Source organism: Erinaceus europaeus, chromosome 16, assembly GCF_950295315.1.
Source record: "Erinaceus europaeus chromosome 16, mEriEur2.1, whole genome shotgun sequence".
Classification (NCBI taxonomy): domain Eukaryota; kingdom Metazoa; phylum Chordata; class Mammalia; order Eulipotyphla; family Erinaceidae; genus Erinaceus; species Erinaceus europaeus.
In genome coordinates this window covers 48,736,807-48,762,353 of record NC_080177.1, presented here as the reverse complement: position 1 = coordinate 48,762,353, position 25,547 = coordinate 48,736,807, and the positions used below count along the sequence as shown (strand labels likewise).

At 41.3% G+C, this 25,547-nt stretch overlaps 1 protein-coding gene and 1 pseudogene across 2 annotated transcripts in view; both read left to right on the top strand.

Moving 5' to 3' along the window:
* The first annotated feature begins 2,112 nt into the window (after positions 1–2,112).
* LOC107523406 (small nuclear ribonucleoprotein E-like) lies at positions 2,113–2,414 on the top strand (annotated as a pseudogene).
* Positions 2,415–11,356: 8,942 nt separating this feature from the next.
* BUB1B (BUB1 mitotic checkpoint serine/threonine kinase B) overlaps positions 11,357–25,547 on the top strand; it is an 85,086-nt gene continuing 70,895 nt past the window's right edge. The window contains exons 1-2 of one of the 2 annotated variants that reach the window (XM_007537329.2): positions 11,357–11,454; positions 17,839–17,985. In XM_007537329.2, coding sequence (XP_007537391.1) covers positions 11,420–11,454; positions 17,839–17,985 — 182 coding nt within the window. In that variant the 5' untranslated portion in view covers positions 11,357–11,419. The remainder of the gene's footprint in view (positions 11,455–17,838; positions 17,986–25,547) is intronic. The other variant, XM_060175113.1, reaches the window with a different exon arrangement.

Sequence of the window (25,547 nt, the reverse complement as noted above, 5' to 3'; positions counted from 1 at the left end):
CATCAGAAAAGGTAACAGCAGCAAATGCTGGAAAGGGTGTGGGGTCAAAGGAACCCTCCTGCACTGCTGGTGGGAATGTCAATTGGTCCAACCTCTGTGGAGAACAGTCTGGAGAACTCTCAGAAGGCTAGAAATGGAACTACCCTATGACCCTGCAATTCCCCTCCTGGGGATATATCCTAAGGAACCCAACACATCCATCCAAAAAGATCTGTGTACACATATGTTCTTGGCAGCACAATTTGTAATAGCCAAAACCTGGAAGCAACCCAGGTGTCCAACAACAGATGAGTGGCTGAGCAAGTTGTGGTCTATATACACAATGGAATACTACTCAGCTGTAAAAAATGGTGACTTCACCGTTTTCAGCTGATCTTGGATGGACCTTGAAAAAATCATGTTGAGTGAAATAAGTCAGAAACAGAAAGATGAATACGGGATGATCTCACTCTCAGGCCGAAGTTGAAAAACAAGATTAGAAAAGAAAACACAAGTCGAACCTGAAATGGAATTGGAGTATTACACCAAAGTAAAAGACTCTGGGGTGGGTGGATGGGTGGGGAGAATACAGGTCCATGAAAGATGATGAATGACATAGTGGGGGTTGTATTGTTAAGTGGGAATCTGGGGAATGTTATGCATGTACAAACTATTGTATTTACTGTTGAATGTAAAATATTAATTCCCCAATAAAGAAATAAATTATTTAAAAAAAAATCTACTTTATCTGAGGCCTTATTCAGAGAGTCCTGAGATTCCCAAAAAGACATGATGGGCCTAGACCTCGAATAAATCCCTCTCTCCATTGTTACTGGTCATCTCTATCAGGAACGACAAAATAGACCACTTTGTAGGCCCCCATAAGATCTTTCCCTCAATGTGGATCAACAATGGTAATGTTCCATCCTCTGAAGGGAGGCTGGACAACATACTCTATGTTCCACCTGAGGAAGATGGGTCCTGAAACTGGAGCAGCTTGGAATGTTCCTACTTATGATCACAGAATGTGAGCTCAGATCGACAGGGATGCAGAGGTCACATAGGCTCCTAAGATGAATATGGGCTCCAGATCAGATAAAATCGATGGGGTTTACAGTCAACAATATTTATACACCTTTCCCATATTTGGGAGCTACTCTTTTCCCTGATCCAGCTTTCTAGCATTTTTCCAGCCATGACATCATCTCCCTGGACAATAACTTGGATCCACCTGCATATCACATTTCAGGTTCAGGGAAAAAAAAAAAAAAACTAGTATAGCCACAGACCCTTTGGTATATAACTAAAATATATACTAGTTATATAGTTATATACAGTATAACTAGCTATCTGTAAAACGGAGACCCCCCAACTCTTCATCTGCCCTACTCCAGCCTTTAGGTTCATGATTAGTCAACAACTTGTTTGGCTTTATATGTTAACTCTCTTTTCAGCCACCAGGTTTCAGATGCTAGCATGATGCCGACCAGACTTCCCTGGACAGACAACCCCACCAATGTGTCCTGGAGCTCCGCTTTCCCAGAGCCCCACACTACTAGGGAAAGAGAGTCTGGGAGTATGGATCAACCTGTCAACGCCCAGGTTTAGTGTTAAGCAATTACAGAAGCCAGACTTTCCATTTTCTGCATCCCACAATGACCTTGGGTCCATACTCCCAGAGGGTTGAAGAATAGGAAAGCTATCAGGGGAGGGGATGGGGTATGGAGTTCTGGTGGTGGGAATTGTGTGGAGTTGTACCCCTCTTATCCTATGGTTTTGTCAGTGTTTCCTTTTTATAAATTAAAAAAAATCTACTTTATGTAGAACCTGAACTGGAGTTGGTGTATTGCACATAAGTAAAAGATTCTGGGGTGGGTGGGTGGGGTGAGAGTACAGGTTCAAAAAGGATGAAAGAGGACCTAGTGGGGGGTGTACTGTTATGTGGAAAACTGAGAAATGTTATGCATGTATAAACTATTGTATTTACTACTGAATGTAAAACATTAATCCTCCAGTAAAGAGATTTAAAAAAATTTTTAAAATATTGCCAAACTTCTGAATAAAGATTCAATATTATTGTTTCAATAAAACAAAAATTTACTTTATATTCTGAGCTCCCATGTGACTGAGTGTGGTCTTTGTGAGTTTCCACCACCATGGTGTACTGTGGCCACAGCCAAAAAGTGCAGAAGGTGATGGTACAGCCCACCAGCCTCATCTTCAGATACTTGCAAAATAGATCTCAGACTCAAATACAGCTTTATGAGCAAGTGAATATGCAGATAGGGGGCTGCATCACTGGTTTTGATGAATATATGAACTTCGTATTAGATGATGCAGAAGAGATACATTCTAAAACAAAGTCAAGAAAGCAGCTGGGTTAGATCATATTAAAAGGAGATAATATTACTCTGCTGCAAAGTGTCTCCAACTAGAAATGATGGATGACGTGAGAAATGGTTGAGAAAGCACAGCATTTACTTCGTTTTGTTTTTTGTGTGTGTTGTAGGGCATGTGCTTTTAAAACATTTGCTCATATTGTTTTGATTACCCTGTATTAACCAGATGACAATAATTGCTGTGGGGGATGTTTTTATTTAGAAAAAAAACTACTTTATTTTACTTATTTTTACCAGAGCACTAGCCTATGGTGGTGCCCAGGACTGAGTTTGGGGCATTGGAATCTCAGGTAAGGAAGTCTTTTTGCATAACTATTATGCTATCTCCCAACCCTCTAGTATCTTTTCTGACATTACCACATGGGGGAAGTTTCATGAGTGGTGGAGCAATATTGCAGTATCACTCTTTTATTTTTAATATTTATTTATTTGAGTTAGAGAGAAATTGAGAAGGGAGGGGAATTAGAGATGCAGAGAGAAACCTGCAGCCCTGCTTTACCACTCATGAAGCCTTCCCCCTGCAAGTGGGAATCGGGGGCTTGACCTTGGGTCCTTGCACACTGTAATGTGTGCACTCAACTAGGTGCACCACTACCTGTCCCCTCTCTCTTTCTCTTATCCTCTCTTTGTATCTCTTGCTCTCTATTTACTCTTCCCTTTTAAAAAAAACTATTTATTATTGAATAGAGACAGAGAGAAATTGAGAGGGGGAGGGAAAGATAGAGAGGGAAAGAGACAGAGACACCTGCAGCTCTACTTCACCATTCGTGAAGTTTTCCCCCTGCAGGTGAGGACCAGGGGGTTGAACATGGATCCTGTGTACTGTAGGGTGTTTACTTAACCAGGTGCACCACTGCCTGGTGCCCTCTTTTCCCTTAAAAAAAAGAGATTTGCCTTTCTGTGTCTAGTTTCTTTTTATCTTGTTTACTATTTGTTTATTCATTTATTTATTGGGTAAAGTCAGAGAGAAATTAAGATGGAACGGGGAGAGAGAGGGAGAGAAAGAGATAGAGGGACCTGCGGCACTGCTCACTACTTGTGAAGCTTCCTCACGCAGGTGGGGACCAGGTGCTTGAACCGGAGTCTTTGTGCATAGTAACATGTGTACTCAACCTGATGTGCCACCATTTGTTCCTTCTCTTTTCTTTTTATTGTTATTATTATTATTATTTATTAATGAGCGAGATAAGAAGCAAGAGAGAACCAGAGCACCACTCTGGCACAGGCTATGCCAGGGATTGAACTCATGCTTGAAGGTCCAAAGCCTCATCAACTGTGCTGTTTCCCAGGCTGTTTACCCTCTCTGTTCTATCTTTAAAAATAAGAAAAAAGAAAGAAGGAGAGAGTTTTCCAGGATTGGTGAAATAGCACAGGCATAGAGACCCAGTAGTAACCCTGCAATATACTACTACTACTACTAATAATAATTCTAATGCAAAATAGTTTATCAAGATTTGTGGAGTAGATAAAGGTCCTCCTACGTGGTTCAGTCTAAAGGGGAATACACTATTTCCTTTTGTTCCTGTCCATCTGTCTGTCAGTCAATGAGTGTTTGAGGGCTCCTGCCTTGGGCTTGAGACTAGGTCTTTAGAGAAGAGCAAGTACTGCTACTGCCTTTGCTCTCACTCTACTGCCTAGTGGTACTTTCTTTCCAGTGAGGAACACTGGTGGAAATGAGAACCACTGAGGGATAGGAGCACCCAATGGGTCCAGCTTCTTTGTTTGCAGGGACAGAAGACTTTCTCCTATCTGTCTGTGTGGTGGAGGCTCCCCTATAGCCCCACATCTAGGGGTGTTCTGTTTGGGGGACAGATTAGGCAAAAAGTTTTTCATACCTAAGGCACCAAAGGTTACAAATTTAACCCCCAGCACTACCATATGCTGGAACTAAATAATATGAAATTTATTTATTATAAACAATAAATCTATTTATTATAAATAATATGAAATTTATTCATTTGTAAACAAAGAATAAAATTAATGTTCCTCTAGCATTGCTTAGAAAAGTCCCACATTCAGGCTTCTCCCTCATGCTCAGATTCAGAATTATTTTAAGAAATGAAAAGTGAGGGACTAGGTGGTAGTTTACCCAGTAGAGTGTACACAGTGCCATGAGCAAGGACCTGGGTTCACACCCTTAATTCCCATCTGCAGGAAGGAAGCTTCATGAGTGGTAGAACAGCGCTATAGGTATCTGCCCTCTTTTGTCTCTGTCTTTAGCTTTCTATCTCTCATCTGCTATCAAAACAATCAAACAAAAAGAGAAAAATGAAAAATATTGACAGACCCTGGAATAGACCTGTTGCAAATGAACTTAAAATGAGGTATGAGGCTTGGGGCTGCTTGTGGCACATATAGAAGAATTCACAGCGGGAGCTGGGAACTGGTTTAATCAATACATGGTTTATTAGGGTGAAACAGGTAAAAGGCAAAATAAGCAATTATCATCAAGGGTTAAGCATACGCTAGGTCTATAAAGTCTGAATATGGTTATCAAAGTTTAGTCCCATAAGATGAACAGTTATAAGCTCTGGTAAAGGTTGCTCATGGCTGTAGAGGGGTCTAAAAGTTTACCGGCTAGCAGAGTCACACGTGTTCAGTTCCCAGGAGAAGCAGCCATCGTGGATACCTGACCAGAAGAAGCTTCTGACCAGAAGCAGCAGCAGCAGCAGCCAAAGAGAGCCCATGTGCTCAAAGTCCCTGCTTTTATACATCCCCTTCTCTGAAGCACCTCCTCAGGGTGACATTTGTATCCTAATAGTCCCAAACTCCTGCTGGGGTCACCACACAGACCCATACCTCTAGGTAAAGCCCCCAACAGGAGAGCTGGAGGTCAGATAAGTTATAACTTCCCTTTGACTCTTCTCTGAATGATCAAAAGTCTAGCCAGGACCAGCTTCTCATTGTGCTAATGGGATACTTCCATGCTTGGCTCCTACATCTGGGCAAATTAAGTCATTTACAATACTCCCAGCTTCACCCAGCTGAGCTTGAGACCCCTGGGGCTCCTGAAGGCTTTTTTCAGCTGGGCCTCTGGGACTGTCAGAAGCAAACTTTCCAGTCTGCACTGGACCCCAAGAGACAATGCGGGTTGGGAGGGGAGGGGCAGGTGGTTGGCCTAGTGTGGAAGCCAGAGCAGTTGGGGGTTACCTTCCCCAGACCCCTCTGCCAGTTTCTCCACACTGGTGGGCTCTGCAGAGTCTTCCTTTGCTGTTCATTCACTGTGGGCCCACCACCTTCTCTAATAAGAACAGATCACTTGTGTCCTCAAACTTGACTGTGATAAAGTGACACCAAAGCCTAAAATTCCACCAGTTCTTCCACAGTCTCTTGAGAGTACACAGCATGTCTTGTACAGCAGAAGTAGGTAGTGCCTCTGGGCAGATGAACCTATAAAGATTTATGAGTGAAAGGGAGAACCAGAACATCATTGGCACATTGGGATCAAACTCAGGATCTCATGCTTGAGGGTCTAATGTGATATCCACTGCACTACCTCCTGGGTTGCATAGAGACAAGAAAGAAAAGAAAAGAAGAGAAAAGAAAAGGGAAGAAAAGAGGAGAAAAGAAAGGAGATTTCTTTATTTATAAGAGATAGCGAGCCAGGGCATCACTTTGGCACATGTAATGCCAGGAATCAATCCTAGGACCTCATAGTTGAGTATCTAATGCTTTATTCACTGTACTACCTCTCAAGCTACACGATGACTATTAAAGGTGACTCTTCAGACTGGACAAAGCAAAAAGTGTTTTCATTCCTGCCTCTGGCCAAGCTTGGAAATAGTATGATCTGTGTACTATATGCTTCTGTCTTTTTTCTGTTTGTTTGTTTTAGCATGCTAAGGGTTCATGCCTGCAAAATTCTATCACTCCTGAAGTACCCTGTTTATTTTTCAAGATAGAGACAGGGAGGGAGGAAAAGAGGGAGGGAGAGAGAGAGAGTGTGAGAGACTAACCACAGCTCCTGCCATTCAGGGTGCTTTCTTGTTGTGTGTGTTTGTGTGGGGGTGTAACCCAGTTCCTTGGGTCTGGGAAAGTGTTCAACCCAGTGAACTATCTCCTGACTCTTGATCTGTACACAGTATATGCTGCCTAGAATCAGCCCCCTTGTAGAGCCTCCTCCACATCATCTGGGTATTGTCTAGAGCACTTGGGATAACCAAATGATTCATTATCCACAGTTCCCACCAGGGACTTACCTTGCTCTTGCTTTCATTATTAATTTGCCTGGCTGATGAGCTCTGCCTCTGGAGCCACTGGGTAATAGTTCACATTCACTGGAGAATGCTAATGCATGAGCAAGAACCGAGGTCGTTTCACTTGCTAATTTGTGCACTCTAGCAGGTGCACCATCATTTGGGCCTCAGGTCTGGTGGAGTCCCTTAATTTAGACTGAAGTTTGTGGCAACCAGAGGCTTTAGGACTTGAGATAAGAAGCTGACTGCACCCAGGTCCCAGTGAATTCTTCCTCACTGGGTGACTTTCACCATTGTCTTACCATTCTAATCTTTTGCTTCTTTTCTACCAGAAGCAAAAAAATCTGGGAATTGTTAGCTTCTTGTTCATATAGTACATATATTTGCTTAAGGATTTATTTATTCATTAATGAGAGAAAGAGGAGAGAGAGAGAACCAGAGCATCAGTGAAATGCTAGGATTCAAACTCAGAATCTTGTGCTTAAGAGATCAGCACTTTATCCACTGCACTAGTTCCTAGTCCATCTGGAACACATTTTTGCATTTGCATATTTTTGCAAAGTCTGGAAATTCCAGGTCAGGCAATTGCCAATGGTTTGGGAAGACCCTCAGAAAGTAGCGTTCTTCTGGAGAAAAACGTAAGTGTGACTCTGAAAGGAGTTTCCATGGGACCAGAAAGAAACCCAGATTCCCACAGTGCTCCCTAAAGCCCTGGCAACAGCTGCTATGAGGTGCAAGTGGGTCCTAACCAGCAGCCTTCATTCAGTAAAGCCCAGGAAATCTCTACACTCACCTTCTTTGCTCTAGACACTATGCGGTTATTTGGATTAACATGCCTCTGTCTCATTGGCTACTCTACCACGAGACATCGCACCACTGGCCAGTGCAAGATGCAGCTGCTGCTCTTATTGGTTGATTGTTGCTGGGGTAAAAGTCCCCACAGAAATGCTGCTTCCCTAGATGTAGTTGCCTTCAGACCCAGAACATACAGAACTGCTGCATCTTTCTCAATTCTCCTCACACCCTCAGACAGTCCCACCTCCTCTTGCGGTTATACAGTGGACAAGTAGTCCATCCAAGGTCTCCATCCCTGCCATGCCTAGTTGCTGAAGTAGGACTTTGTATCATCCAAGAAGGAAAAATGGTGGGAAATCAGTCTTTGTACAATCAAAAGCACACACAGCCAAGCAATAGATCATCGATTTCTGACCACCATATTCCTTGAAAAGTCACTGATGTAGATTTGCATAACTTTCCTGAACTGGCTCAGGAGATAGCACAGTTGATCCAGTATTGGACAATCATAACTGAGACCTTCAGTTTGATTTCTGGAATTGCATGTGCCAGAGTAAGTCTCTGCTTTTTTCTCTCACCACCACCACCCCTCACCTTGCCCATAAGTATACACATAAGTCTTTAGAAATACTTACTTGTTAATGGGGGTGGGGTGGGAACCAGAGCATCACTCTGGCACATAGGATGCCAGGGGTTGAACTTAGGACCTCATGCTTTAAGTGCCTTATCTAACATGCCAAATCCCAGGTTCAATAAATAAATGTTAAAAAAAAACCAAATAAACAAACCTTGGTGAAGTGGTGAGGTGTGGGGTCTTGCACTTCTGATAGGTGCTACTTTTTCCTTCATGAATTTTCTTCTCCTGGAGCCAACTCATAAAGAGCCCAAACTGAAAACCAGAGGTGTAACTTAGCCGTAGGGTACATATTTCACATGTATAGGGTCCTGGGCTTGATACTCAGCACACTTAGAATAAACAGAAATAAAAAGCTCCAAATGTGTTGTGGAAGATGTGTGAGAAGCTTTCTTTTTGGCTGAATTGTTTAGAGGTGTCAACATCCTCAAGTACCTCTATGTTAGACCAAATAATGTCCCTTAAAATATCCAGGTCCCTGGGGAGTCGGGCGGTAACACAGTGGGTTAATCGCTGGTGGTGCAAAGCGTAAGGATCGGCGTAAGGATCCGGGTTTGAGCCCCTGGGTTCCCACCTTCAGGGGAGTCGCTTCACAAGCGGTGAAGCAGGTCTAAAGGTATCTATCTTTCTCTCCCCCTCTCTCTGTCTTCCCCTCCTCTCTCCATTTCTCTCTACCCTATCCAACAACAACGACAATGATAACAACAGCAAGGGCAACAAAAGGGAATAAATAAATAAATATTAAAACATACTGGGGCCAGGTGGTGGTGCATCTGGCAGAGTGCACATGTTACAGTGTGCGAGGACCCGGTTCAAGTCCCTGGCCCCCACCTACAGGGGGAAAGCTTTGCAAGCAGTGAAGCAGGGCTACAGATGTCTCTCTGTCTCCGGCCTTCTCTCAGTTTCTGGCTGTCTCTACCCAATAAATAAATATAGTTAAAAAATAAATGTGTTAAAAAAATATCCAAGTCCCTACCCACAGAACTTGTTAAGTGGGAAAAGGTACTTGGATATGTAATTAAGACTCGGGTTATCTTGTATTATTGTATAGGCTCAACCTATACACATAAGCCTGTAAAAGCTGAGAAATTGTTCTCATCATGGTTAGAAAAAGAGATGTGATGACAGATATGGTTTTAAAGGAGGCTAGTTTGCTGACTTTATAGATGGAGAAAGGGGGCCATAAGACAAAGAATGAGAATGAATCTCTATAAAGCCTGGCAAAAAGGAACCAAAGTTCTGGAAAGGCCTCCAAGAGCTTATCTTCCAAACAAGACCATAAAGTACCTCTGCCACACATTCCTATAATTTCTTTTGTCTTTTCTTATTTACCTAGTCTTTCTTTCTTTCTTTCTCTCTTTCTTTCTTTCTCTCTTTCTTTCTTTCTTTCTTTCTTTTTTTTCTGGTGAAATAAGCAACAAGTTTAGCATTAACAGGTTCTATGTTGCATCATAGCTTATAGGACATTTGGTTAGGCTACAAGAAAGACTGAAGCTAAAAGAGCAAATGCTATATATAGTTCCTGGATGAAATTTATAGCAAGCAATCAAAATTGAAGAGTTGAAGACATGAACAGAACATCATAGGGGAGGGCAATAAATACTGGTGTAAGGTAAGGAAGAAAATGAGTCAACTGAGAGTCCAATATAACACATCTCCCACAACCCAGAGTGGCTTCCTGAAATACACAGGACTTGGAAGAAGTAAAGAGTAATCAATGTGCCCTGAATGGTGATATAATGGACAAGGCACTGGACTCTCCAAGCATGAGGTTCCAAGTTTGATCCCCAGCATCAATATGTGCTAGACTGATAGTCTGGTTTATATTCTCTCTATCTCTCTCTCTCAAATAAATACATAAACCAATAAATTTGTTAAGAGTAAATAAAATTTCATATTGGGAACCCATCCTCTCAGTACCAAAGTGAAACATATGATTTGGAACTGGAGCCTTGAATTCACTAACCCTGAAATTTGAGAAACTGAGATCTCCTAAATTTGAACTTGGACCTCGAAGGATAAAGTTATAAAGATGTTACTCAATGGAGAATAACAAAAAGCCAACTTGGCTAAAAGGAGAGGCGAGAAATGGAGAGAGACCCAGACTTGATAATGTTACATAAGTCCTATATATCATCTAACATTTTTAATATATTAGAGCCAGAAAATTCCCTTTTCAGGATAAGTGAATTGGAGTTGGATATTAATCTCATTGCAAGCAAGAATTCAGAGGGCTTCAAGGAGAATAAAGTTTTCACACTATGTACAAAGAAGCAGAAGCCAAGAACCAAATAGTGAACACCATTCCCAGCTGCTCAATCCCCGCCTGGCCCATCACCCCGCTGTCTTAGAGAACTTCTGTGTACCCAGACCTGTTAAACAACAACAACAACAACAACAACAAAAACCTGAACTCCTTTTGGTCTACAAGGTGGCACAGTGGATAAATTATGGGTTCTTAAGAGGTCACAAGTTTGATTCCTGGCATTGCATATGCCAGAGTGGTGCTGTGATTCTCTCATAAATATACAGGTAAGCAAACAAACAGACTTTTAAAAGAAGACCATATCCCCCGGCTATAACTGAGCCTGCCATAGTTTCATGCTCAGGAAATTGGAACTGGGACTGAGACCAGTGTCAGCTAGTACTCTAAAGGGGATAAGAGAATTCTTGGGGCTGTTGCATAGTAGTACTTTCTGACAACAATCGTGCAGCAGAGAAATCAGGATGCATAACGAGGGAAACTAACCATTAGAGAGATTGTGTACTGTACATTAGTGATAAATGCTTAGTGGGACTTTCACAGAATGAGAATGGGCTTTTCTGACTTTAAGAGTGAGGCAAGAAACTGCTAGGTCAGAGTGAAGAACTAGGAGGTTAGGACAAAACTTGTGGCAGACCACTGGGGTGATCAGACCTGGCCACCAGCCACCTCGGAAACATCAGGCCAAACGCAATCTCTGAAAGGTATTTCCCTCCGGGCAAAATATCAAAGAAAAAAGTTGAGGAGACAGCATAGTGCTGCAAAAGATCTTCATGCCTGAGGCTCCCAGGTCCCATGTTCAATTTCAGACACTAGTCATAAAAAAAAAAAAAAAGAGGGAGAGAGAGGAAGAAAGAAAAGAAGGAAAGAAATAAATAAAAAGAAAAGATAAAATATCAAAGAGATTCTGGTGCTGACGTCAGACCCAGACTGACTTCAGCGCCAGGGATAACCTGGGCAGCGCCGTGACAGTCATGAATCCCGGCGACTACAATTCCCATGACAGCCCGACACCATGGCGTAACCCGGGGATAAACTACAAGCCCCATAAGTCACCAGGACGGAGGCGTGAGGGGCGGGGCTACGTCGTCTGCGCGGGACCGTTGAATTTGAAATCGGAGAGGAAGGACGCCAGGCTGTGTGGGAATGCAGGATGGCGGAGCTCAAGAAGGAAGACGGCGCTCAGGGGTAAGTCCCGCGTCGCTGTCGGGAACCAGGCCTGGGGGACCCGGGTGGATGGACGTGGGGGAGGCCTGGGCTGGGGCGGCGGGGCCCACAGGCAGCAGGGGGGCCGGGTCGCGGGAGCGTGGACTGCAGGGTGTGGCCCTTATGAGTCTCAGCTCTGCTGGCTGACTCTGGATCTCGGCTGACCGCGGAGAACGTCCACGCCTTCCAAGTATTTGCAGAGGGAAAGCACCCAGATTAGTGTTGGGGAGGGTCATCTTGCCAACAGCCGGGTTAGAACCTACGAAGCCCTTTGCATGCTTGCAGCTCTTTGACAAAAAACATATCCGTCCCCCTAGGATGGCATTCTGCTTGTGCTGTTAGCGTGAATGACAACACAAAGTTGGGAAGGGAGGGGACGGAGAGGAAGGGAAAGAAAAGGAAAGGAAGGCAGAGGAAAGGAAAGGAAACCCTTTTCCCTGTAGAGAATGCCCAGCACTTACAATGACCACAAAGTACTTGTTTATGAAATGCTCCTATTTCAGGCGGCTATCCCTCCAAGGTGGGAGGAAATGCATGCAAACTGAGGAGCAAATGTCTAACTCACCTGTTTTGAGAGGCATTTTCAGATCTCTTTTTATCTGATTGGATGTTGGAAGCAAAAGCCCGGAGGGAAATGCTTTGAAGGGTCATCCTGGCTCTGGCCGAAGGAGTTATATTGTTTTCCCAAGATTTAGTGGGAAGTGTGTGATCATCCTGTTCACCCCCCTTTTTTTCACCCACAGTTTTCATTATAAGCTTTACAAATTCTTTAATTTATCTTGCAGGTATTTTTGCAACAAGTCAAAGCTTTCTTTTTAAAAAAAAATTATTTTATTTTATTTATTTATTTTCCCTTTTGTTGCCCTTATTGTTTTTATTGTTGTTGTAATTATTATTGCTGTTGTTGTAGGATAGGACAGAGAGAAATGGAGAGAGATGGGGAAGACAGGGGGATAGAAAGACAGACACTTGCAGACCTGCTTTACCGCCTGTGAAGCAACTCCCCTGCAGGTGGGGAGCAGGGGGCTGGAACCCAGATTCTTATGCTGGTCCTTGCGCTTTGTGCCACGTGTGCTTAACCCGCTGCATTACTGCCCAACTCCCAAGTCAAAGCTTTCTGAAGCTTATGTTCTGGACTAGGATGCTGGTGGGTAGCAACAGATACTGAAGAAGATGAGCTAGTGGGCTTTTCAGCAGTTTTTTTTTTTTCTTCTTTCTTTTTAACCAGAACACTGGTCAGCTCTGGCTTATGGTGGTGGTGGTGGGGTGATATTGAACCTGGGACTCATGCCTCAGGCCATGAGAGTCTCTTTGCATAACCATGATGCTATCTACCCTCTGCCCACTTCTCAGCAGTTTTGAACTGGGGTTTTCACTGAGAACTTGGCATGAGGTTCAGAACTTGAAGAAAACTCAGGTGATTCTCTGGGAGGGAATGCAAAGGCCGGAAGTTGAAGGTGTCAGGAAGGACCTGCACCTGACAACAAGTGGGAGGAATTAAAGTAGGAAAGGTGAGGCTGCAGGCCTCTCCTAAGGGCTTGGCGTTCACTTGCCTCTGATTGTAGACACTGTTGGGAGCATTTGACCAGAGGAAACGTTGTGATCTGACATGGGTCTGCAGTACTGAAGAGACTGAAGGCAGAAAGTGGTGGAATCAGGGAGACCAGGTTGTTGAAATAATTCAGGTAACAAAAACTAAAGGCTGGAGCCAGTCTGGAAATGGTGGAGGTGGTGAGAAGAGATTGATTTCTGGATTCTTTGAAGGCAGAATCAACAGAATTTGGAGGCTGTGTGAGGGAGGTGTTAAGTGTAGCACTCAGTTTTTTTTTTACTGCATCAACTGAAAGAATGGCATTGATCTTTATTTGAGCTGAGGGAAGACTGCAGGAGGAGGGATGGGACAGTCAATTCACTTTGGGACATTTAGTTGAGAATTTTGTTATCTTAATTTTATTTTATATCATGTTATGGGGGGTTAATGTTTCATAGTACAGTTGTTGACACATGGGTACAATTTCTCATCTCCCCATGATAGGTGTCTGCAAAACAGACCTGTTTAAGTCCTTTAAGTCCATCATGTGTTAAGTCCATCATGTGCCAGGAACCCTAACCTCCCCCATTCCCACATCAGAGGCCTTGTTTTGGTGCAATATACCAAACCCAGTCCATGTTTTACTTGTGTTTTCCTTTCCTATTACTGTTTAATAAGTTATGCCTATGAGTGAGATCATTCTATATTCATCCCTCTTGATTTAGCTTATTTCAGTTAATTTCTACAGGCTCCATCCAAGATGAGGCAAAGCAGACAACTTCATTATTCCTAACAGCTGATCATATATATATATATATATATATATATATATATGGCACAAAATTTTTTGTTTGTTTTAAATTGCCACCAGGGTTATTGCTGGTAGGCTTAGTACCAGTACTATGAATCCACAGTGACCCGTTTTTTCTTTTCTTTTTTATTAGATTGGACAGAGAGACATTGAAAGTGGAGGGAGAGATAGAGAGGTGGAGAGAAAGATAGACATCTGCAGACCTGCTTCACTGATCCTGAAGCTTCCCTCCTGCAGGTGGGGACTGGAAGCTTGAACCTAGGATCTTGCTCATGGTAATGTGCACCACTACTCAGCCTTCATATCACAACTTCCTTAGCTGCTCATCTGTTGTTGGAACACCTGGGATGCTTCCAAGTTTGGATTGTTGCAAATTGTGTTGCTGTGGACATAGGTATACATAGATTCTTTGGATGGGTGTGTTTGTTTTCTTAGGATATATCCCCAGGAAGGAATTGCTGGGGCAAAGGGTAGGTCTACTTTTTTTTTCCCTCCAGGGTTATCGCTAGGGCTCCCATGAATATCCACTGTTCTTGGTCATTTTTTTCCATTTTTGTTGTTGCTGTTGGATAGGACAGAGAGAAATTGAGAGAGATGGGAAGATAGAGGGGAGAGAAAGATAGACACCTGCAGACCTGCTTCACTGCTTGTGAGGCTACTACCCTGCCCCTAGGTGGGGAGCTAGGAGTTGAAACCAGGATCCCTGTGCAGGTCATTGTGCTTCAGACTATGTGCACTTAATCTGATGTACCACTGCCTGGCCCTGGTAGCTCAGTTTCTATCCTGGGAATTCTCCAGATTGCTCTCCACAGGGGCTGGACCAATTTGCATTCCCACAAGCATGTCTCACAGAATGTTCGCCAAAAACAGATCCAAAAGGCCAACAGACATATGAGAAAATGCTCCAAGTTATTAATTGTCAGAGAAATGCAAATAAATACAAGAAGATACCACTTCACTCCAGTGAGAAAGCCACACATCAGAAAGGATACTAACAACACATGCTGGAGAAGCTGTGGGGGTAAAGGAACTCTTCTGCACTACTGGTGCAACATTTGTTGTTACTATCCTTTCTAATCTGTGATATTCACACAGGAGTAAAGTGGTATCTTGTCTTTACTTGCACTTCTCTGATAATTAATGATTTTGAGTATTTTTCACGTCTGTTGGCCTTTTAGATCTCTTTTTTGGTGATGGTTATGCCAGTATTTGCTCCCCATATTTGCATGGCGCTTTATTTTTTCTCTTTTTTTTTTTTTTTGCTGAGTTTGGTGAGCTCTTTATACATTCTGATTATTAGCCTTTTGTCTGATATATGGCATGCGAAAGTCTTTCCCCATTCTGTATGGAATACTATTCTCTCTGTTTGGGTGATGAGTCCTTTTGCCATACAGAAACATTTCAGTTTGATATAGTTCCATTAATTGTTATTTTAAGAGCAAGAGGAATTCAGATGAATTCCACATTTACTAAGTGTGTGTCAGATCCTGTACTAGATTATGGACACACGAATAAATTACATGGTCCTGATATTGAAGACTCATATAGTATGAGTAAAAAGATGTTGATGGTTATAATTTTTAACACTTCAGTTTTATGTACCTAAAAAATAAAGATTCAGGAAACCAGGTGGTGGTGCACTTGGTTGGGTATACACATCACAGTGCGCAAGGACCGAGGTTCAAGGCCCCACACCCCACTTGCAAAGAGGAAGCTAAGCAGTGATTCAGAGCTGCAGGTGTTTCTCTGTCTCTCTATCTCACCCTTCCCTCTCAATTTCTCTGTCTCTATCTAAGATAAATAAATTAATTAGGGCTGAGGAGATAGCATAATGATTATGCAGAGACTTTCATGCCTGGTGCTCCAAGGTCCCAGGTTTAATCCCCAGCACCACCATAAGCTAGAGCTGAGCAGTACTCTGGTCTCTCCCCTCTCTCTGTCTCTCTCATTAAATAAATAAAATATTAAAAAATTAATTATTAAAAAATTGAACAGGGAGACAGCATGATGATTATGCGTAAGTCTTTTGTGACTGAAGCTTCCAGGTTCCAGGTTCAATTTCTGGTACTACCACACACCAGAGTGGAGCAGTACTCTGGTTAAAAATAAATAAATAGGGGGCCTGGGCGGTAGGGCAGTGAATTAAATGCACATGGTACAAAGCACGAGGACCGTCGTAAGGATCCCAGTTCAAGCCGCCAGCTCCCCATCTGCAGGGGAGAGTCACTTCACAGGTGGTGAAGCAGGTCTGTAGGTGTCTTTCTCTCCCGTCTGTCTTCCTCTTCTCTCGACTTCTCTGTCCTATCTAATAACAATGACAGCAATAATAACAACAACCATAAAAACAAGGGCAACAAAAGGGAAAAAAATAGCCTTCAGGAGCAGTGGATTCATGCTACAGGCACTGAGTCCCAGTGATAACCCTGGAGAAAATAAATAAATAAATAAATAAATAAATAAATAAATAAATAAATGGTGGGCGTTAGTGCACTGGGTTAAGGGCACATAGTGCAAAGGCCAAGGACCAGTGGTGCAAGGATCCTGGTTCGAGCCCCTGCTCCCCATATGCAGTGGGTGGTTGCTTTGCAAGTGGTGAAGCAGATCTGCAGGTGTCTATTTTTCCCCTCTCTGTTTTCCCCTCCTCTCTCAATTTCTTTGCCATCAACAACAATGGCAAAAAAGTGGCTACCAGGAGCAGTGTATTCTTAGTGCAGGCATTGAGCCCCCAACGATAACCATGGAAGCTAAATAAATAAATAGAGGCCAAGTGGTGGTGCACCTGGTTGAGCATACATATTATAATCCACAAGAACCTGGGTTCAAGCCTCTGTCCCCACGTGCAGGGGGAAAGCTTTGTGAGTGGTGAGGCTGTACTGTAGGTGTCTCTCTGTCTATCTCCCTCTCTGTCTTCCTACTCTCTTGATTTCTGCCTGTCTTTATCCAGTACATAAAGATAATATAAAAGAAGAATTATTTATGGGTTGGGGGAGATAACATAATGATTACCCAAATAGACTCTAGTGCCAGAAGCTCTGAGGTCCCAGGTTCAATCCCCAGCCCCACCATAAGCCTGAGCTGAGCAGTATTCTAGTTAAAAAAAAAAAAAATACTAGAGAGAGAAAACAGTATTACTCTACTTTTGCCTGGCTAGGGAATCTAATTCTGGACCTTATTCATTTATTTCCTGTGCTCTCTACCACTGAACATCCTTACTGCTATACAGATTTCTTTATTGAAGAGTTTTCAACTCTCATCTGGATGGACTTTATACATAAGTTTCAACCCGGGCTTTGTTTTTGTTTTTAATGAGAGAATCCCTTGAGCACCACTTCCATATGTGTTACAAGGGAGCAAACCCAGCAGGGACTCAGACATGCAAGGCATGCACTCTACCATTGAGCCCACTCTCCTGTTTTGGAGATTAGAGACAGTCTCCGTTTTAAACCTAGAGATAACGATTTTCAACCAAAAGTTGGGTTCTCTCCAGCTATAGCAGAGTACAGAGTATACCATATGGTGGCTACTACTTACAAAACTATTTATGGGGATTTCTACCCTCACTCATGTAGAATTTGCAGGAGTGTTGGTGGTGGTGCTGTTGTGACCAGTAAACTTCTGTCTGCTTCTGATAGTACAGTCTTAAGTCATTAGTTGAAAACGTGTGATGTTAGTCTGACCAACAGTTTGCTAATTTTCAACTCAACTGGATGATCCCCTCACTTTTTCTCAGCATTGCTTAACTTTTAAGGCTTTTTCTCTTCTTTTTTCCTGCTTTAAACATCCAACTTTAAGTCTGTGTGACAGTGCCTTAATTCTCAGGATGTTGTCCATAATTTCGTGCTAGTTCTTTCCCATAAGCTATAAACTAGAAAACAAGTCATAGAAGATTTAGGGCCTTAGAAACATAATATTCCTAATGTGCCAACCATGAACAATCACTCATCTGAATATATTTACAATAATTAAGTGATACAATAACTCATTGTTGGTATGAGAGTCATTACTTCTGTTTTCCTTTTCACAGTGAAGCCTCACCTCTGGAGGGAGATGAGTGGGAGCTGAGTAAAGAAAATGTGCAGCCCTTAAGGCAGGGGCGGATCATGTCCACTCTCCAGGGAGCCCTGGCACAGCAAGAATCTGCCTGTAACACTGTTCTCCAGCAGCAGAAACGGTTTGTAGAACGGTTTGGGGGCTCATCTCTATCATTCATCTTCAGCTGTGCTCTGTAATGTGGTCATGGATCCTTGCAGGATGGTGTGAGATGTAGTCTTTAGAACTTGATAGAAGAATCTGTTCCCACCTGCTTTCTCATCACACAACATTTGTCTAAAGATTTCACGCACACAGTTAAGCCTACGAGCAATTTAATCCCATTTTGTTTTGGAGAAGCCAGTTCCTTATTTCTGTAGAAATTCATTTTACAAGGGGCACTGATAAGCAGACTAAAATATGTATCATAATATTTCCCCAAAGTATTGTCATTCTGGGTCCCCAAATAGATTCAACTCTTTGATAATAATCAATTAGAGACTTTGCTTTCTTGGATTCTGTGTACAGAGGAAGAATAAATTGACTATTTTTTGTGTACTTAGTAAATGTCTAGGAAAATATGAGACTATCAGAAAGAAGTAATGGTCTCCAAAGGAAGTGTAAACATCAGAAAAACTGATTTCATTTCATTTATTGATTTTTAAAATTATTTAATTTATTTTATTTTAACGAGAGATATATACAGAGAGAAAGAGTGAGTTATAGATGCGAGAACACTACTCAGCTCTGGCTTATAGGGTGCTGGGGTTTGAAACTGGGACCTTGGAGCCTCAGGCATAAAAGTCTTTTTGCATAACCAGAACAACTGATTTTATACTGGAAAGTTTTTCTTTAAAAATTAATAAACTCTGGATAAAGAAAAGCTGGAAAGCACTACTGTGTTATTCAAATGGACCTACAAGCTTGCTCTTCATTAATGTGTTGTTAAATATGTTTTTTTTTTTAATGTCTTTATTGGGGAATTAATATTTTACATTTGACAGTAAATACAATAGTTTATATATGCATAACAGTCCCAGTTTTCCATATAACAATACAACCCCCATTAGGTCCTCTGTCATCCTTTATGGACCTGTATTCTCCCCCCCACACCCCCCACCCCAGAGTCTTTTACTTTGGTGCAATACATCAATTCCAGATCAGGTTCTACTTGTGTTTTCTTTTCTGATCTTGTTTTCAACTACTGCCTGAGAGTGAGATCATCCCATATTCATCCTTCTGTTTCTGACTTATTTCACTTAACATGAATTTTTCAAGGTCCATCCAAGATTGGCTGAAAACAGTGAAGTCACCATTTTTTATAGCTGAGTAGTATTCCATTGTGTATATAGACCACAACTTGCTCAACCACTCATTTGTTATTGGACACCTGGGTTGCTTCCAGGTTTTAGCTATTACAAATTGTGCTGCTAAGAACATATGTGTATACACAGATCTTTTTTGATGGGTTCCTTAGGATATATCCCCAGGAGATAAATAGGGTAGGTTCATTTCTAGCCTTCTGAGAGTTCTCCAGACTGCTCTCCATAGAGGCTGGACCAATTTACATTCCCACCAGCAGTGCAGGAGGGTTCCTTTGACCCCACAACCTCTCCAGCATTTGCTGCTGTTACCTTTTCTGATGTATGACATTCTTACAGGAGTGAAGTGGTATCTTGTCTTTATTTGCATTTCTCTGACAATCAAAGACTTGGAACATTTTTTCATGTGTTTCTTGGCCTTTTGGATCTCTTTTATGGTGAATATTCTGTCCATGTCCTCTCCCCATTTTTGGATGCGGTTGTTTTCTTGTGGTTGAGTTTGGCAAGCTCTTTATATATTTTGGTTATTAATCACTTGTCTGATGTATGGCATGTAAAGATCTTTTCCCGTTCTGTGAGGGGTCTCTTGGTTTGGGTATTGATTTCTTTTGCTGTGCAGAAGCTTTCTAATTTGATGTAGTTCCATGGGTTTATGCTTGCCTTAGTCTTCTTTGTAATTGGATCTGTTTCATTGAAGATGTCTTTAAAAATTTTTTTTCAAGTTTTTATAAAATAGCAAAAGGTTCATTTTTGTCTTTAAAATTTATGTGGAAAGAGTTCTGCCAATATTTTCCTCTAAGTATCTGATAGTTTCTGGTCTAACATTCAAGATCTTGATCCACTTGGAATTTACTTTTGTATTTTGTATAGTGAAATATAGTGGTTCAGTTTCATCCATCTGCATGTTTCAACCCATTGTTTCCAACACCATTTGTTGAAGAGACTCTGCTTTCCCCATTTAATAGTCTGGGCACCTTTGTCAAAGATCAGATGTCCATAGATGTTGGGGCTTACTTCTGGGCTCTCAATTCTATTCCACTGGTCAGTGTGTTTAGTCATGTTCCAGTACCAAGCAGTTTTGATGACAAGGGCCCTATAATACAATTTGAAACCTGGGAGTGTGATGCCTCCAGTTCTGTTCTTTCTTCTTAAACTTGTTTTGGCAATTCTAGGTCTTTTCTGGTTCCAGATAAACATTTGTAGCATTTGTTTTATTCTCCTAAAAAATGTGGTTGGTATCTTGATGGGGATAGCAGTAAATTTGTAGATGGCTCTGGGTAATATATTCATTTTGATGATGTTAATTCTTCCAACCCATGAACATGGGATATCTTTCCACTTCTTTGTGTCTTTTTCAATTTCCTTGAGTAATTCATAATTTTCGGTATACAAGTCTTCTTTCTCTTCTTTGGTTAGGTTTATTCCTAGATATTTTATTATTGTTGCTATAGTAAAAGGAATTGCATTCTGGATTTCATCTTCTTCTAACTTAGTGTTTGCATAGAGGAATGCCACTGACTTTTGAATGTTAATTTTATAGCCTGGCACCTTACTGTATTGCCTGATGATTTTCAAAAGCTTCTTGCTGGATTCCTTAGGTTTTTCTTTTCTTTTCTTTTCTTTTCTTTTCTTTTCTTTTCTTTTCTTTTCTTTTCCTTTCTTTCTTTCTTTCTTTCTTTCTTTCTGTTTTTTAAAAATATTTTAAATATTTATTTATTCACTTTTGTTGCCCTTGTTTTATTGTTGTAATTATTGTTGTTGTTATTGGTGTCATTGTTGGATAGGACAGAGAGAAATGGAGAGAGGAGGGGAAGACAGAGGGCGAGAGAAAGACAGACACTTGCAGACCTACTTCACCGTTTGTGAAGCGATTCCCTGCAGGTGGGGAGCCAGGGGCCAGGGATCCTTATGCTGGTCCTTGTGCTTTGCGCCACCTGCGTGTAACCTGCTGCGCTACCACCTGACTCCCTCATTAGGTTTTTCTATGTATACTATCATATCATCTGCAAATAGGGAGAGTTTGACTTCTTCTCTTCCAATCTGTATGCCTTTAATTCCTTGCTCCTGCCTGATTGCTATGGCAAGAACTTACAAAACTATGTTGAATAATAATGGTGATAGTGAGCAGTTCTGTCTAGTACCTAATGTGAGGGGAAATGCTTCCAGTTTCTCACCACTGAATATAATGATTTTTTTTTTAAAGATTTTATTTATTTACTAATGAGAAAGATAGGAGAGAGAGAACCAGACATCACTCTGGCACATGTGCTGCCGGGGATTGAACTCAGGAACTTCATGCCTGAGAACCCAAAGCTTTATCACTGCACCACCTCCCGGACCACTGAACAATCTTTTTAATATACTGCTGTATCCAGTTGGCTAGAATTTTGTTCAATATTTTAGCATCTATGTTCATCAGAGATATTGGTCTCTAGTTTTCTTTTTTGGTTGTGGCCCTGTCTGCTTTTGGTACCAAAGTGATGTTGACTTCATAGAAGCTGGAAGGGAGTATTCCAGTCTTCAATCTTCTGGAAGACTTTTAAAAGTAGAGGTATTAGTTTTTCTTTGAAGGTTTTGTAGAATTCATTTGTAAAACCATCTGGTCCAGGGCTTTTATTCTTGGGAAGGTTTTTGATAACTGTTTCAGTTTCATTATCTGTGATGGGCCTATTCATGTTATCTATTTCCTCTTTACTGAATTTTGGAAGTTCGTAGATATCTAGGAAATTGTCTATTTCTTCCTGGTTCTCTAGCTTGGTGGCATATGGTTGTTCATAGAAGCCTCGCATGATATGTTGAATTTCTGTGGTGTCTGTTGTGATACCTCCTCTTTCATTTACTATCAGATTTATTTGGGTCTTCTCCCTTTTTTGTTTTGCGAGTCTGGCTAAAGGTCTGCTGATTTTGTTCACTCTTTCAAAGAACCATCATTTACTTTTGTTGATCTTTTGTATGGTTTTCTTATTTTCAATGTTATTTATTTCTGCCCTAACTTTAGTTATTTCTGTCCTTCTGGTTGCTTTATGGTTCTTTTGTTCTTCTTCAAGGTCTTTAAGATGAGCAGTCATGCTGTTTATTTATGCTTTTTCTTGTTTCCTAATGTGTGCTTGTATGGCTAAGAACTGCCCTCTCAGTACGGCCTTAGTTGTGTACCAAATATTTCCATAGCTGTGTCTTCATTTTCATTGAACTCTGAAAACATTTTGATATCTTCCTTTATTTTGTCTTTGACCCAGTAGCTGTTAAGTAGTGTACTGTTGAGCTTTCACATTTTGGGGTTATTACTAATCTTTTGTTGACTGTTAAGTGTTAGTTTAATTCCACTGTGATAAGAGAAGATGCTTGGGATGATTTCAATGCTCTTGAATTTGCTGATGCTGTCTTTTGGCCTAACATATCATTGAGAATGACCCATGTGAACTTGAATAAAATGTGTATTCCAGTTTCTTGGGATGAATGACTCAGAAAATGTCCAATAGTTCTAGTTTATCTATCTCCTCATTTAGCTCCCTCATGTCTTTATTGATTTTTCTTCCTGGATGATCTGTCAAGTTGAGAGAGTGGGGTGTTGAAGTCCCCTATTATGACTTTGTTTCTGTTAATATATTCCTGTAGCTCTTTCAGTAGATGTTTGATATATTTAAATGGCTTCTCATTGGGTACATAGATGTTAATAATTGTTAAGTCCTCTTGATTGACTGATTCTCTGAACATTAAGTAGTGTCCATCCCTATCTTTTTAAAGTTCATTTATTTTAAAGTCTATTGTGTCAGATATGAGAATAGCTGTTCCTGCCTGTTTTTGTGGGCCATTGGCTTGTATGTTAGTTTTTCATCTTTTCACTTTGAGTCTGTGTTTGTCTTGTTAGATGGGTTTCCTGTAGACAGCATATTGTTGGATTATGCTTTGTGATCCATCTTCCTACTCTGTGCCTTTTAATAGGCAAATTCAGGCCATTGACATTTATTCATATCAAAGATTGAAGATATTTTAATGCCATTCTTGTAGATTTTTAGAGTGTTCTGATATATGGCATATATGGTGCCATATATGCTATATATGGTGGTCTGATTATTTATAGGAGACCTTTCAGAACTTCTTTCAGGGCAGGCTTGGTGATAATTGATTCTTTCAACTGTTGCTTGTCTGAGAAGGTTTTGATGCCTCCATCTATTCTGAATGATAGTCTAGCAGGATATAGTATTCTTGGTTGAAAGCCTTTCTCATTGAACACTCAATAGATATCTTGCCATTCTCTTCTGGCCTATAGTGTTTGTGTGGAGAAGTCTGCTGCTAATCTTTTGGGTTTTCTTCTGTAGGTGACTCTGTTTTTTCTCTTGCGGTTTTCAGGATCCTTTCTTTATCCTTATTCCTTTCCATTCTAAATAGGATGTGTCTTGGTGTCTTTAGTTCTGGGTTAGTTCTGTTGGGGACCCTCTGGGTTTCTTGAACCTTTATGTCTTTGATGTTGTCTAGACTAGAGAAGTTCTCAGCTATTATGTCCTGAAGAATGCTTTTTCCCCTCTCTCTCTTCTTCTGGTAAGCTAATAATGTGTATATTGCTTCTTTTGAAGTCATCCCATAGGTCTCTGTTGTTGTTTTCAGTATCTCTTAATCTCTTTTTGAGATCTCTTACTTATTTTTTAGTTGTCTCTAATTTGTCCTCGATCTTGCTAATTCTGTCTTCAGCCTCATTTATTGTATTCTCTCTCCCGTCTACTGTTTTCTGGAGTTCATCTATTTTGTTACCCTGTTCTGATACTGTTTTAGCTTGTTCAGCTAGTTGTGTTCTTAGCTCAGCTATTTCAGCTTTCTGCTCTCTAATATCCTTGAGATAATTAGTGTTTTCTTCCAGAGTCTAATTTTTGTTTTTGCATTTCTGATGACAATTCTTTCAAACTCTTTACTCACTCCTATTATTATTTCCTTAGCTAGTGTTTGGATGTTGACCTCATTATTTTGTGCTTCAACCTTTGAGGGGCTTTCAGCTGAACTCTTTTTTTTTTTTAAAGGATATTTTGTTAAAAAAATTTATATATTCCCTTTTGTTGCCCTTGCTGTTTTATTGTTGTAGTCATTACTGATGTCATTATTGTTGGATAGGACAGAGAGAAATGGAGAGAGGAGGGGAAGACAGAGGTGGGGAGAGAAAGGTAGACACCTGCAGACCTGTTCCACTGGTTGTGAAGCGACTCCCCTGCAGATAGGGAGCTGGGGGCTCGAACTGGCGTCCTTAATCTTTGTGCCACCTGCACTTAACCCGTTGCACTACTGCAGGACTCCGTTAGCTGGACTCTTGTCTTGGTTCATTTGTCCAATATTTCTTCTTGTTGGTTTAACCATTTTATAAAGTATGTTATGAGGTCTCTTTCTCAGTACTTTTCAAATTACTGATCACTCTTGCCCGGATTGACTTGTGTCTAAGTAAGGTACTTAAAGAGTTCACAGTTGTGGAAACTGACATTTGTTTCAATATTATTTTAATCCCTGAGTTACAGCTCAGTGGCTTAAAAGCCTCTTTTGTTCTTTTTCTTCCCCATAGGTTATGGGAGCCTGAGGGCTTTTAAACTATAAGTAGGTTTCTTAGCTTAACCACTGACTCCTGACTAAGAGATAAAGCAGGGTGGGGCAGAGATAATCCAGTGGTTATGCAAAGAGACTCTCACAGCCCCACTGCTAGGCCACAAGAGGTAAAGATCTTCTCCTGAGTTTCCTGGCTAGTTCTCTGCCCCCTGGTGTCAGCACAGGCACCACCACCACCACCACCACCACCACCACCACCGCTCCAGATTCTGAGGGCAGTAGCAGTGGAGACTCACAGTTGCACTTGGTGAGTCTTAGGGGAGTCCTCTCCTCCCTTCAGCCATCTTTTTGTTGGTGAAACAGACTGGAGGTGGTGTCTCAACTAGTGAACTGCCGGACTGTTACCAGCCACTTATTTTCTCCCTAGGCTCCTCTCTGTCCATGAGCCTCACATGCTTGTACTCATCGGTGATATGGTGGGTCCTGAAGTCCTTCTAGCCCTGTCTTGTTGTGGCCCCACGTGGTCTTCTTTGGTATTCCTAGTTCACCCGGATATGTTTTTTTAAGTTCTGATTTCTTTTTTTTTTTTTTTTGGTGAATTCTAATATCTACCCTCAACATTCTCGGCCCCAAAATTCTGTCCTTATAGGGAAATTATAGGAAATAATTTGTCGTTATAGTTTAAGAGTATCTTTGTCCATCTCATTGAATTCTTTATTTTATTTTCTTTAAAGATTTATTTCATGTGAGATTGAGAAAGAATTGGGAGAGAGAAGCCAGAGCAACAGTCTGACACATAACGGCACTGAGGATTGACTGGGAGCTTCAAGCATGTGTATCTTGTACTCTGCCAGCTGAG